Raw genomic sequence first — 15,045 nt, forward strand, 5'->3', positions numbered from 1 at the left:
ACTGTTCTTTAGAATTGTCTCTTTGGGGAGGGGGGGGGTACCAGAGGTTGAACACAGGGGCTCTCGACCACTGAGCACATCCCCAACCCTATTTTGCATTTTATTTAGAGACAGGGTCTCACCAAGTTGCTTCCTACCTTGCTTTGGCTGAGGCTGGCTTTGAGATCCTCCCGCCTTAGCCTCCAGAGCCGCTGGGATGACAGGCAGGCGCCACTGTCGTGGCACCCCGTCCTCCACAGAAAATCTTAATTAAGCTTCTCCAGAAACCTTCAACATAATTGTCCTTAGACTCACAGCAAAGTTCCTGCAAAAGAATTTTCAGGCAGGGGGTATGCTTGCAGCCTCAAGAGTTGGAGAAGAAAAAGTAACTAAGGCCCAGCCGTCACAGAGGCGTTTGCATTTCAAAGGACAACAGTCAGGCCCTGTGGAGGAAGCTGTGGGAGAGAAAGGGAGGGAAACTCTCCCTTGCTTGGCCGCTGGTTTTCCCAGAGAGTGTCCTTGATTTTGTATCCTGGCCTGAGTGGATTTGCCCAGAACAGTGAAAAAAAGCTGCTTTTGTGTGGACATCTGCAGATTGTGAGCCTCTGAGCCCCTCCCCCTACACACTGGGTCTAAAGTTCTGAACCTTTCTGAACTTGGGGTTCAGAGGGATGGATTGATTGGAGCAAAAGCTTTTCCCCTGTGGACCTGGCTGCAGCCAATAAACCTGCTTCCTGCTAATTCCTGGGTGTCCAGCCCTGTAGTCCTACAAAACCACCACACCCGGCTTAGAGCAGTCTTTTATTCTTATTAGCCAATCCCCTGCCACTTCAGTCCTCCATTAATAATTCTTAATATTGGGGCTGGGGTTGTGGCTCAGTGGTAGAGCACTCGCCTAGCACATATGAGGCACTGGGTTCCATCCTCAACACCACACGAAAATAAATAAATAAAATAAAGGTATCATGTCCATCTACAACTAAAAAAAATATTTTAAAAGTATCACATTTAGGGTTTTTTTTTTTTTTGTAGGAGCGTTTAACCACTGAGCCACATCACCAGCCCTTTTTGTTTTTATATTTTATTTAGAGATAAGGTCCTGCTGAGTTGCTTAGGGCCTCACTAAGTTGCTGAGGCTGGCCTTGAACTTGAGATCCTTCTGCCTCAGCCTCCCTGTGGCTCAGGAAGCTGCGGCTAGAGGATTGAGAGTTTAAAGCCAGCCTCAAAAACTTAGAGAGGCTCTAAGCAACTCATTGAGACCCTGTCTCTAAATAAAATATAAAAAGAGGGATGGGGATGTGGCTCAATGGTTGAGTGGCCCTGGGTTCATTTCCCAGTACCAAAAAAAAAAAAAAAAAAAAAAAAAATTCTCTTAATTGGTTAAATGTTGTTGCAAAGTAGTTTTTCCAAAAACTCCTGAGTACTGCACTCCCTGACTTCTCTCATACATCAGAATGGTCACCTATTGCTCTCATGGCTGTGTGAGAGCCTCCCTAGATGATGTTCCCTGAAAGTCTCCCTTTGGGAAACTGCAGAAATCTCCATTGTGTTTCAGGATCAAATAGTGCCGTGGCCACATTCAGAGGCTGGCCTGATTTTTTTTTTTTACCCTTTGTCATTGATTTATGATTATTTTCAGTCTCTGCCTGAAGAATTTACCCGTCTTTCATTTATTTTACTGCCTCTCTGATTGCTTGACCTTTCCACCTTTAAAAATTTTGTGTATTCTCCCTGATCATCTCATGCCTTTTCACTGTGTCAGCGTGTGATTTTTTTTTTTTTTGGTAGTTGTTTTCCTGGTGGGTTTTTTTTTTTTTTTCCTGAATTGAATTCATTAATTTATTCGATGTCCTATCCTATCGTGATGTGGATTTGTTCTTCAATTTGTTTCTTTGGGCTTGAAGTCACTATTTTGGTTTCCATTGGTTGTTCTGTTATCTCATATCGGGGCTCTTGTTTAACTGCGCTCATTTTCTTATTCAGGGCTTGAAGCGGCTCGGCTCAGCCGGGCAGCAGTCAGAAGGGAGCTGGAACAGAAGTAGAGGAGTGGGGACCGCCAGCTTGCGTCTCCCTTCCACCACCTCTAACCTCCAAGACCTAGGAGCATGAAGCCGGGACTAGCAGCAAAAGCTGGGAGACCAGCACTGAGCTGCAATATGTGCTTCTCTCAAGACCAAAGACACCTGAGAAAGAGATCCTAGGCCATCAATTAAGGACGACGAGCATGAGCAGTAGCCCCGGTGCCACATACCAGAGGGCGCTGCTTCCCTTCAACTTTCCAGGGATGGCAGATCCGAGCCGCAATACCCACAACGCACACCAGAGGGCGCTGCTTCCCTTCCACCTTCCAGGAACAATGTCCTTGAGCAGCAGCCCCAGTACCACGCACCAGAGGGCGCTGCTTCCCCGGAATCAACCCACTGCTGAAATCCTCTCACACACTTTTCTAAGGAGCCTTGTCCAGTGTCCAGGACAGAGCAGGATGTCACCTGCAAGGGTGGGGTTACTGGCGGTGTTGCTCTAAACGGCTGCTAGAGAGTGAAGTGAAGCATCCAGCTGCTGCTGTGCTCTGCCCCACGACATTCCCTTTCTGAAATCTCAGCCTTGGGTTCTGTACTTGTCCAACAGGTGACCGTGGTGACAGTCTTTGCCCTCCAAAATATTTATAACTGTCTTTTTTTGGGTTTAGTTTGGTGTGGTTTTTGTTAAAGCCCCAGGAAAGCTTGTGTCACATGTGAGTTTTCTACACTTTCCTGCCTCCCTAATCCTGGGACTGGCTGGGGTGATGGACAGTGTGTTCTTATCTCATTTTTCCTGGCTGCAGACAGGGGCGACGGGGTGGATCATCACTGTCTCCACCTCACAGGTCAGGAAAACTGAGGCTCAGGCTCAGTCAGTTGCTCAAGAAGCAGCAAAGCTGGGACCAGAACTCCCCATACAGCCTGTTCTCTTCCGATTACACCAGAACCTTTCAACATTCTTTTGGCCACCGGGCACCCATTCTTTCAATAAACCGTCTGTGCAGAAATCTTATAGATAAACCCAATGTGTGAAAAAAGGAAAAACAAAAGCACAAATGTTTTTTCCTGAGAAGATGGGAATGGAAAAACCCGGAGTCATTCATGTCCAGCTCCCCTCCCTGGTCCTCTGGGGACCCTCCAGGCTCTGCAGAGACTAGCTTAAAAACCAGACGAATGCAAAGAAAAACACCCACCTGGTGATTCCAGGCCACCTCACCCCCTCATTACCCTGTCACCATGCACCCTGTAGCCACTTTCTCTGTCTCTCTTGCCCCCGTGTCAACCCTCCCCGCAGAGTCCTGCCGATTTTCCCCCGGGGTGCGCTCACAGGGCGCATCTCCCCTCCTCACACCCAGTTTACTCAGTGGAGTGAGCATTGGGCCAGTGGCTCTGTGCCCTGTTGCTGCACAAGGACAGGCTGCCAGTGCTTTGGTTCACAGCGATCCCTTCCCACAGGGTCCCAAGGGAGCGGTGCACAATCAGGGCAGAGAATAGAGGCCCAGGCACTCCATCAGCCAGGGGAGAAACTGCACTGGAGGGAGGGAGTGCAGCTAAGCACACACTCAGCTTCGCTTTTCTTGGCAACAACCAAAAGGAGCCAGGGAGATTGTCAAGACAGAAGGTGGCACCCAGAGACGGCATGGGGCCAGGAGAAGCCGCCTGCTGGAATGAGCAACTCCAGGGCCTCTGACTGCTCTTGCCTTGTGCTCCCGGCAGCCCCTGCGGCCTCCACCTACCTGCTAAGACGGCGGCCCTCAACCTCGGCCTAAGTCTAGACTTCTCTGCAGGCCTGCCCACCTGTGTCTGGCAACCAGAAGCACTCGGCTTTCAGGCCCCTTCTGTCGCTTAGCCAGCTGAGCATGGGGATCATATCCACCATGTCCCCAGCCAGATGGCACCAGGGCTGCTCTGCTCCCAATAGACACTGACCTCTAACCCCATCCCCACCTTCAATTACAGCCCACTCAGAGGTTCCTGCTAAACTTCTTCTTAGTCCCTCCTCTTGATCTCCCTGGCCACTGTGATGGTGGGCTACCGCCATTTCCCCCCAGAGACCTCTGCACCTGCCCCCTGGGCCCTTTCCTGGTGCCTGGGCAGCCCATCATCGCAAAAGACAAAAGCACACCAGAGTCCTGTTCAGACCCTCCCGTCCACTGCTCAGTTGCGACCCACCAGGACCACGTACTCCTGACCTATCTGCAGGGACAGGAGGAATGTCTATGGGTCCATCACCCATGACCCTGAAACCTGGGAACCATGCAGACCCCTATCAACAGGAAAAGGACTATTCACCCTGAGCGAATGGCAGCCCGGCTGCCATCTGCCTGGGGAAATGGTGGGATACCAGCCCCGCGCCCAGCAAGGAGAGGAAAAGTGTGACTCCTGCACATGAGACTGAATGAGTCCCTGCCTGACTGACAGGATGCCCTGGAGAGGAACAAGAATGGAGATTCCTGCCGGTGGGTCCCAGCAGGAGGTCACACTACCCTGGCACTGCAGGAGTCAGAACTGCAGCTGGCTTTGGAGCTCAGGGCCAGGGGCAAAGGTCTGAGCATGGTTTCAGGGGCCCGGTCACCTTCTGGGTCTTTCTCTGAGTGCTGGTTACAGTTGGTAGCGATTCAGCAAGATGTGTGTGTGGGGGGACTGTGCACATCCTCGTGGGCGTTACACCTCAACGCAGTGTTTTTAAAAAGCAATAGCCTGTTGGGTGTCGTGGTGCACACCTGTAATCCCAGTGGCTCTGGAGGCTGAGGCAGGAGGATCGAAAGTTCAAGGCCAGCCTCAGCAAGTTAATGAGACACTGTCTCAAAAAGGGCTGTGGATGTGGCTCAGTAGTAAAGTACCCCTGGGTTCAATCCCTGGTACTAAATAAAGAAAGAAATAAAAATCAAAAGAAGTAGCTCCATGTGCACAGATAAAACCCATTTATTAGCTGACATAATGAAAGAGAATATTCCACTGGGAGAACCAAGAAGAAATAACCCAGGCAAACGTGTGAGGCCTCCCATTCCTTAGAGGGAAGCCCTCTTCCTGGGAAGCTCTCCTGCGGTTCCCCTGCCAAGTCAGGTCCCGCTGAGCACTCATGGCTGCTGTGTGTCACTGACCCCTCACAAGCCTCCCTCCACCCACCAGAGCCTCAGCAGCTTGACCCTGGCACCGATGGCCATGGGACACTCATTCCACAATGCTATGCAAAATCATCTTCCCCCTCAGTGGCCCATGGGGTCCTTGGGCTGCAGGTGCTTGGCTTGAAGCTCAGAGTTTGCTCCATCCAGAACTGTCTGGATTTGTTCCTCGATCAAGTTCAAAGCCCCTGAGACATTCACTGAAGGAATTTAAACTGGACAATCATTTTTTGTTTTTCTTTTTGTACCGGGGATTGAACTCAGGGGTGCTTTACCACTGAGCCACATGCCCGGTCCTTTATTTTTATTTTTTTTATTTTGAGATACAGTCTCAATTGCTGAGACTGGCCTTGAACTCGAGATCCTCCTGCCTCAGCCTCTGAAGCTGCTGGGATTACAGGTGTGCGCACCATGTCCAGCTTAAACTGGACAATCTTGGTGGAGGGTGATTTGGCCAACTTGTACCCGAGTTATTAGTACCTACCCTCCAGGCCCAGGAAGAACAATTCTAGAAGCATTCCCCTTAGAGATGAGACTTAACCACATGAAGTCCCTGCTTCTGTAAGCCAAAGGTTGGCTACCAGCAATTTCATGTGATTGTAGACAATACATCCATACACCTTTGCTAAGTGATACATGAAGATGTGCACTGATAGGCACTTTCACCATCAAGAAATAGACACTATTTAAGGGGTAGCAAGGGAATATTATGCATCTGTTAAAAATGGGATATGGGGGCTGGGGTTGTGGCTCAGCAGTAGAGCGCTTACCTAGCACTTGCGAGGCCCTGGGTTCTATCCTCAGCACCACATAAAAACAAATAAACAAAATAAAGGTAATGTGTACAACTAAAAAAAATTTTTTTTAAATGGCATATGATCTTTTTTTATTTTACATACAATGGAAATCTTCAATGTGCTAACATGGAAAGATATCCCTGGCTTCATTCCTAAGAGTTACCAAAGTAAATTGCAAAAGGGTTTGTATAGCATTCTTTCTTTGTATTAAAAATAGACAGAAAGCAGAACTATAAATATACACTTCATAAATATCAAAGGCACTCATGGGGCTGGGGGTGTAGCTCAGAGGTACAGCCTTTGCTGAGGATGCCTGAGGCCCTGGGTTTGATCCTCAACTCCACAAATTAAGTAAATAACTTTAAAATACATGCATGTGTATACACATGTATACACCTATAAGTATTTATTTATACATGCATAGACACAAGCACATACATATATACATATGGTACCTATTTGCTCTTTTATGCATGCAATAACTCTAGGTTATGCAAGAAATGTAATCAACAGCAGCTTCCTGATGGGAGAACAGGGCAGAGGGTTCTTGTCACCACCTCTTTCTATGCCAAGTCAACCTATTATCCAGTTAACTATAATCATGAATGTGCAGAGCAGTGAAGCCAACCGACCAGGGTGGCCACACAGAGTACTCACCAGGGCGCGTAGGAGGCTGCTATGAAGAAATAGATGACCATCCGGTCAATCATATGCAGACAATGTTCCACCATCCTAGGGCAGGCAGAGAAGGTGTTGGTCACGACCCTGGGCTGGAGCGCTACCCAGGGAAACCCACGGTTTCCCCACTAGGAGGGGCTGGGCTGGGGCAGACTCACCCCCATCCAGCCAGTGGACCCCAGGGGCCTCAGTCTCCCTACCTGTAAGTGACCAGAGCAGCAGTTTTCAAACCTGGCTCCTTGCTGTTGTAGGGGTGCACGAGTTGCCCCGGGGTTCCCTGAGGTGACTACTGACACACTCCCTGCATGCAACTCTGCATTTGGGGTTTATATACTGGGATCTTCAAAAGAGGCCATATATAGAGAGAATCCTGTACCTCAAAAACATGTACCACTGCAAAAAACAAACAAACAAAAACTGAGGACACTATGCACCCCTGGGTTCCAGCATCCTGCTCAGAAGACCTCTGTGACTGGCTGCCTGGCCTTGCCACCCAGGGACCTGGTAGGAGTCACCAACCCTTCTTAGCTCTGTAAAATAGGAAGGAGACTGTATTCCGACCACAGAGTCACTGGGAGCACTAAGTGAGTTACTATTTAGCACATCGCACAAGGAGAAGTGCTCAATTAATGCTAAATCCTGCCACGGCCTCCCCTTGAAGAGTTGAGCTGTGGCCCTCATGCTAGGGCTGGTGACCAGCCTCCAAAATGGCACCATGAGCCCTGCCTCCTGGAATTCTCACCCTGTACAGTCCCACCCACAGGGGGAAAAAAAAAACAGGGCAAACTCATGCAATCAACAGGCTCTTACAGAAATCACAGGGGTGATTTCCAAGGCTGGATCATAGGATATATTACAGCATCTGCCTTGTTCTCTTGGGCCACTAACTTTGGGGGAAACTAGCCATCATGTGGTGTGGGGAGGTTCATCTGGGGAAGAAATATTTAGTTGGCACTAAACATCCAGCGCCAACTTGCTAGCCATGGAAGTGGGCCCTCCAGTCCTCCGTCGGGCCTTCAGATGACAGAGCACCAGCCAACAAGTGACTGACCCCCAAACCACAGCTGGGGAGCTCCCGATCCTCTGAGGCATTGACAGAGGAAGCACATTTCTTATTTTTAAACTACCACATTTTGGGGGCATTTTTGTTAATGCAGCAATCAAGAACTAATACAAACTGTGATTCTCTCCAGTAAACCGCAGCCCTGAACAAGCTTGAACAGGGACTCAGCAGGGGGTTCAGCCACACCTGTTTCTAGACAAGAAGACAATGATAATGGCTGCCACATGGGGAGCCCATGCCACCATCAGCAAGCACGCTGTTCTAGGCCCCTAGTGGCGCTGACTGGTAACCTTACCTACAAGGCTGGTCCTTCATTTTTTTTTATGGGGGTGGTAGTTACCAGGGATTGAACTCAGGGGCACTCGACCACTGAGCCCCATCCCCAGCCCTATTTTGTATTTTATTTAGAGACAGGGTCTCACTGAGTTGCTTAGCGCCTCACTTTTGCTGAGTTTGGCTTTGAACTCACGATCCTCCTGCCTCAGCCTCCCGAGCTGCTGGGATTATAGGGGTACATCACTGAGCCCAGCGAGGTCCCTCATTTTTATCTTTCACATCACAGGTGAGGACAGAACAATCATGCTGCTGGCTAGTGGGCCCTAAAACTAATGACTGGTATCTTTAGAGGAGGAAAGAGAGAGACACGAGGACAGAGACACACAGCAGGAAGCCAAGGCAGAGGAAGATGGAGGAGTGCTGTGGCCACACTCTGAGGAGCTCCTGGAGCCTCCAGAAGCTGGTGGGGACAAGAGGGAGCCTCCCCTGGGGCCTTGGGAGGAGGCCCTGCCCACACCTTGATCTCAGACTCTGGCCTCCAGGACTGTGAGGAAATAGATTTAAGATGCTTAAGCCACTGGGTCTATGGTCATTTGTCACAGCAGCAACAGGACACTCACCCTGTGGGGCTCAAGAAGGACCTGAGAAGGAGGGGAAGGATGGGGACAGGAAGGGAGGGACAAGCTTCATCGGGAAACTGGCATCCTGAAGAAAGCTCTGCTTAGACAGAAGCAGCTATGTGACCTTGAGCAAGGCCCTGTCCTGAGCCATGATGTCACGCTCTGAGCGGGAGGCACATGTGGGGGGCTCCTGTGAGTGAGGGGTCTGTCCAGGTGAGATCAACCCAGCTGCCCAAGGCAAAGCTTGTCCCCCGCCCCCAGTCAGCCTAGGGGTCACCCCACCCTCAGTCACTCTGGGCCTGGTTAAGCAGGTCTCTGGCAAATTCAGTTCCCTGCCCCGTCTCTTGGGCTGGGGCCACCCCATCCTGCTGGTGTCCCCTCCCATGGGTTGGACAGAGGCTACCTGAGGTGGCTCTTCTTCCAGGAGACAGTGTGGAATATGGTGGACACCACGAAGAGGGCGCAGAGGCCAAGGCCATAGATGGAGGCGGAAATGGTCTCCCAGCTGTCGTCGGACAGGAAGTAGAGGTTGGAGCTTCCGAGGATGCTGGGGATGATCCAGAGCTGGGGACAGGGCGGGACAGCACTGTGGGCCACTGGGACGCGCAGCCCAGGCCACCACACTTACCCCCCCCACTTCCTCTAGACCACACTGACCAATATGGCGCCAACATGGTGGCCTCGGGGCACGTGATGGGTGGCCAGTGGCCCTGCAGAACTGATCGGTTTCTTTAATTGCATGTGAATGGATTCACATTGACATTCCAGTGGCCACATGGGGCTAGCGGCCACCAAGGTGGACCACAGAGATCCAGATCATTCCTTAGGCTCTCCAGGTGCGTAAGAACCGCCACTCAGAGAACAGCAGCTCCGCAGCCCTGGCGCCACTCGGAGCCACCACCTGAGAGCCAGATGGGCCATGTGTCACACCATCACCTCCTTGGAGTTCCCTGAAGGCTGAGTTCAGGTGCTCAGGTGCCACGCAGCTTGCAAAGGGTTTAAATAGCGGATGATGCATTACGATCCGCCGATCGGGGTAGAGGACGGAACCGCAAAGCCCTTTGCCTTTACAAATGCATCATCTGCCCCCTGGGTCCTTGAACTTGACCTCCAAGCCCTTCCTTCCTGCTCTGCCCAGATCACATGCTCTGACCTTACTGTCAGCCAGTCCAGGGTGACAGTTTTCCTGCCTCAGAGCCTTTGCACATGCTGTTCCCTCCCCTCCTTGGGTGGCTGGCTTCTTGTCAGGTGAGACAGGAGCGGGGACGAAGGGGTCAGAGTTATAGATGTTCAAAAATCATTTTTCTTAATCTTCTATGTCACCTTAAAAAGTGAACCGCCAGCATCTCGTGCTTCTGCATGAGGCTGTCATCCTCCTTGTGACCACCTCCAGGCCCTCGACTGCACCCAGTCACTCATTCCTTCCTTCCTGTGAGCGCTGATCTACCCTCAAGCAAAGAAGGACTCAAAGCTCACTGCGGGCATCCTGCCCTCCCCAGGGGCTCCCAGGGGCTGGCTAAGAGGGTGTACAGTAAGTGCTCAGTTAACAGAGGGCCAGGTGGTGTCTCAGTGGTAGAGCGCTTACCCAGCATGTGTGAGGCACTGGGTTCGACTCTCAGCACCGCATATCAATAAGTGAATAAAATAAAGCCCACCAACAGCTACAAATACATTTAAAACATTTTTTAAAAACAGAGGGCTGGGACGGGTGCTGCTCCATCTCCAGAGCCTGCTGGGCACAGCCATGACTGTCTGCAGCTTCAGGGCCCAGAGCAGAACAAAACGCAGGCTCCTCCTCAGCCTCAGGCCCCGCCCACCACCCCCGCTCAGCACCCCTTCCCCCCCATCCCCGCATGGGCACTTGCATTTGCCAGGAGGATATATAGTGACTCCGGGGACCCTCAAGCCACCCTTGGGAACGACTCATGACACCCATTCTGCAGACGAGGAAACGGAGGCTCCAGTCGCTCAATGATGGAGCTGGGGTTCAGAGACAGGTCTCCCCTCGCTGGAGGTTTGCTCTTGGGACTTGGGGCAAGTCCTCTGGCCCCAGACTCAGTTTCCTCCTCTGTAAAACCGAGAGCTCCTGTTCTGAGGGGGTTGACTAAGAGCAGCACGCGCAGGATGGGGCATCCGTGTGGCGCCGGGCACTCACCATCTCAGTGCCAGCCGGATGAACCCCTCAGTTCTGGGGCTAAGAGGTGGGAGCGGGGCCCAAGAGGGGTGGGGCCAAGAGAATTGGGCGGGGCCAAGGTGAGTGGGCGGGAACAAGAGGGGCGGGACTAAGATGAGTGGGCGGGGACACGTGGAGGGCGGGGCCGTGTGGGTGGGACCAAGGAGTGGGCGGACCTAAATGAGTGGGCGGAGCCAAGAGGCGGGGGCAGGGCTGAGAAGCAATGCAATTCAGCTCGCGGGTTCACTGGCAGCTACCTAAAACGCCAAGGAGCCACCTCAAGGACTCAAACTACACTCAGGTCAGGACAAGGGCAGTCTGGCACCTCCAGGGAACCAGGAACAGCTTGCAGAATGGCCGAGCAGTGGGCACTGCAGGGCAGCAGGGCCTACCACTCAGGGCTCCCCAGCAGCGGGGCAGCCGGGAGGGACTTCGGGGGAGCATTTCGACAAGGCCACAGAGGAGGAGAAGGGCTCCGGGGCGGAGTGGCAGGTGTTCCCGGCAGTGGGAACGGCATGTGCAAAGTCACCTGTCTCCCCGGCGCCACCCAGAAGGGTCCCCCTCGCAGCCCTCGGCCCCCGAGGGCAGACTCACAGCGTGGGTGGCACAGTTGGCGGCATGTTCGTACTCCGTGGGCTGGTACCGCTTGTGGGCGGGGACCCGGTGGTTCATGAACCTGGAACAGAGGCAGGATTCCAGGGAGCTCAGCTGCGGAAGCCAGGGGCCCTGAGGACCTCACCCCTAGGGGAGGGGAAAGGCGCCTCTCCTCCCTCGGCCCTCCTCCCTCCAGTTCAGATGGGGCTGCGTCCCAGTAAAACCCCTCGGAAGTCAAACGTGCAGTTATAGCCCGACTCGCCCATCATGAGGGAAACCCCCAGCTGAACCAGCGTCAGGGGCTGTCAGCTGCAGGATGCCATATTCTATTGGCCTCCCTCCCTTCCTCTCTCCCTTCCTTCCTTCCTCCCTCCCTCCCCTGGGGATTGAACCCAGCGGGGTGTTAGCCACAGCTCTGGGCTTGCTCCCAAGCCGCTGGGATTACAGGTGTGCACCACTGCATCTGGCTTCTAATTTTTTAAAGTATAACTTACAGTTTGGCTCCCCAGGGGTAGAGCTCCATGAATCTTTACATACACACACCCACGTAACACCACCCGGGACATAGCCAAATCCCCTTCTGCCCCTCCCCAGTGTGCACCTTTCCTCAAAGAAATCACCTTTTGACATTTGACTGATTATAGATCAGTTTTTCCTGCTCTTGAACTTGCTATTAATGGATATATATTGCACACACTCTTTTATTTCTGGCTTATTTTGTTCCAATGATTTTTGTGATATCCATCCATGTTATTAGATACAGCAATTGGTTGTTTTCGTGGCTGCATAGTATTCCACTGGTTAAATATACCATACATGATTTATTCAAACTGTTGCAGGTGGACTTTGAGTTTAGGACAACAAGGGATAATTGTGTTCATGAACACTTTTGTGCACATCTTTGGGTGAATGTGTATTTGTTTTTGCTGAGTTAGGATCTACCTGCAGAATTGCTAGGTGACTTCATTTTAAAAATAAACATTCATGATGTTTTGGTGATTGGAAACTTTAAAGTGTCACCACCTCTGGTCCTCATGGGAGCACCACGTGGAATTATTATTGGATTTATGGGTGGGGAGACTGCCGTGCAAAGAGGTGAGAAAGCGAGGTCAGCAGGTGACTTGGGACTCTATCTGTCCTAGCTGACTTCCAAACCTGGCTTCACCATGACATGGCTGTGTGGGGGCACTGGGTCAAGCCTGGGATGTCACACAAGTGAGAGCTGGTGGTACCTGGCTCTCAGGACAGGGGACAGGAGCAGCGTGTGAGCAGCATTCAGTTCCTGGAGCGCATGGGCTCAGATCAGGTAAGTAACCAGTTCACCTTGAACTTCACCAGAGGGATCAGCCACCACTCAATGCACCAAAACACTCTCCCCCAAGATCTCCATTATGACTATGTAGACCCCCCCCCCCACACACACACACACAAAAGACAGAAATGAGTGTATGGTTCAGAGCCCAGAGCTCCAAGCAACTTGGTTCAATGAGCATTTATTGAACACCTTCTGTATGCTGATATCATGTGGTCCAGTTTATGGGGCATTTATTTAGCACTTTCCAATAAATGGAATGGTGAAGTAAAAATCCCTGGAGCATTTATTGAGTGCCTTCTGTGTGCCAGCTTTATGTTAACATAGTTCATGGGACATTCATAGAGCCCCTTCTGTATGCAGGCTGTGCATATACTAGTGTGGCCGGGGCAGGAGCAAAGGCTGGAAGACGCTCTGCCAGGCACTGACCCTGACCTCCCCTGGGGTCCCCAGGGTCTGGTTTCCCTATACTGGCCCCCCAGCACCTGGATCAGGTCAGGGGTCCAAGTCAGCTCCCCCACCCTCCTGTTCTGATCACTGACCCTGCCTGCGTCAGGCCCTGGCTCCACAGTCATGTGACTCCGTGGTCAGTGTCAGGCCGAGCCCATCAGACACAAGAAAGCTAAGACCCCAGTCACTGGTCCCAAGGCTTCTGGGCTGAGGCTGCCCAACCCCACTGCTCCACATCCCTGCTCTGAGCACTTTGGCAGGAGGAGACTGAAAACGAGGCCTAGGATCTCAGAGGGAACGGCAGGAACCCTGCAGAGGGGAGCCCCCAAAACAGAGCCTCCCTGCAGATCCAGAACAGCAGGCCCAGCAGCCACCTTCTGTCCAGGTGGCCCAGGACGTCAGCAGCAGCCAATACCAGCTTCTCAACAAAAACCATGCTGTGGTGTGAACCCAGGGAGAGGCAGCCACAAGGTCCCATGGGCAGAGACAGGAGTGAGCCTTCTGCAAACCCAGGAGCATCCTGGGTGCCAGCCGCCACCAGAGCCACAGAGGGACCGTCAGACCCCCAGCCTGCTCATGCCGTGATCCTGGATTTCTGTCCCTGGAACCAAGTGCGTGCTCCTCTGTCACTGCAGCCGGAAGACACTGTCCCAGGAACATACTGTAGGCATGGCGATGGGCTCTGCCCAAAAGCCCCCAAGGAGATGGTGCCAATTGCCAATCTATACCGCCGCCACCGGGCCAGGGACCGCAGCAGCCAATTGCGAAGGGACCACAGGTGGGCGCTGCGTCTGCACCTGCTCCAGGTATGGCCTGGCCACCTCTCCTCCCCTGCACTCAAACAAACACCCTGAGCCACCCATAGCACCAGCCACGAGGGTTCAAGGGTGATGTCATGGTTGCCGTGGTGACCTGGGACAAGCCGTTATTTATTTATTTCTGGGCTCCACAAAACTCCCCTTGTCTGTTACTTACGCTGCAGCTATTGAAGGCCAGCGAGGGAGGGGATGAGAGGCCAGGAGACGGGGGCCAGGCCGGGCAAGCGCCCAAAAAACAGTTCCCACCACCCCAAAGACCCGGGGACGTTGCCTTTAACCCCTCGGGGACCAGTTTCTTCATAAGTCCCACTTTAAGAAGATAGAGATTTTATTTTTTTTAAGTTTACATGATAGTTTGCATGCATAAGGTTTTCTTTTTCTGCTATAGTTTTATGAGTTTGGATCACAGAAACATCACCACTGTTGAGATAAATAACAGCCCCTTCAGATCCCCACGTCCCCAGATCCTTGGTCCCCAACACCTCTCCAGCCTCAGCCCCAGCGATGGCTATTCCATCTCTTTCTAATTTTTGCCTTTTCCAGAATGTCACATAAACAGAGTCATCCCACAGCTATAGAGCCTTTAAAAATGTTTGAAGGGATCTTATGATATCAAGTCCAAGTGCATTTTCCATTTTTATTTATTAATTTATTTTGGTACCAGGGATTAAACCCAGGGGTGCTTAACCACTGAGCCACATCCCCAGCCCTTTTTCATATTTTATTTAGAGACAGGGTTTCGCTAATTTGTTTAGGGCCTCATTAAGTTGCTGAGGCTGGCTTTGAACTCACAATCCTCCTGCTTCAGCCTCCTGAGCCACTGGGATTATAGGAAAGCATCACTGTACATTTTTAAGTGAAAAGGAACTGTGTTCTGGATGCCAAACAGGACTTGCTTATTTTCTACTAACATGAATTTAAGACAGACTTATTTACACTAAAGGCAAACGGAGTCTCCTGAAGAGAATCTCACTTTTCTGAGCAATTGGTCCATATCTTCCATTCTGTTTCCACATACAGGCCTCTGAGCCTGGCTTCTCTCATTTAGCATTTGGGAATCATCCTCAATGTTGTATGCGCCTTCATTTTATCTACTTTTATCTTATTTAATTATTTTATTTTATGGGTGCCAGGGATTG

General features: G+C 51.6%; 1 protein-coding gene across 3 annotated transcripts in view; it reads right to left on the reverse strand.

Annotated features, from left to right (window-relative positions):
• The window catches only part of Mmd2 (monocyte to macrophage differentiation associated 2), a 50,136-nt gene that overhangs the window by 10,876 nt on the left and 24,215 nt on the right, over window positions 1–15,045 (reverse strand). For all 3 annotated transcript variants that reach the window (XM_058582457.1, XM_058582458.1, XM_058582456.1), the window contains exons 2-4: window positions 11,327–11,408; window positions 8,963–9,123; window positions 6,580–6,654 (exon numbers count right to left, since the gene is read on the reverse strand). In XM_058582457.1, the coding sequence (XP_058438440.1) occupies window positions 6,580–6,654; window positions 8,963–9,123; window positions 11,327–11,408 (318 nt within the window). The remainder of the gene's footprint in view (window positions 1–6,579; window positions 6,655–8,962; window positions 9,124–11,326; window positions 11,409–15,045) is intronic.

This window comes from Marmota monax, unplaced genomic scaffold (assembly GCF_021218885.2).
Source record: "Marmota monax isolate L192 unplaced genomic scaffold, Marmota_monax_Labrador192_F-V1.1 WCK01_AAM20220418_F8-fsc00148, whole genome shotgun sequence".
Taxonomy (NCBI): Eukaryota; Metazoa; Chordata; class Mammalia; order Rodentia; family Sciuridae; genus Marmota; species Marmota monax.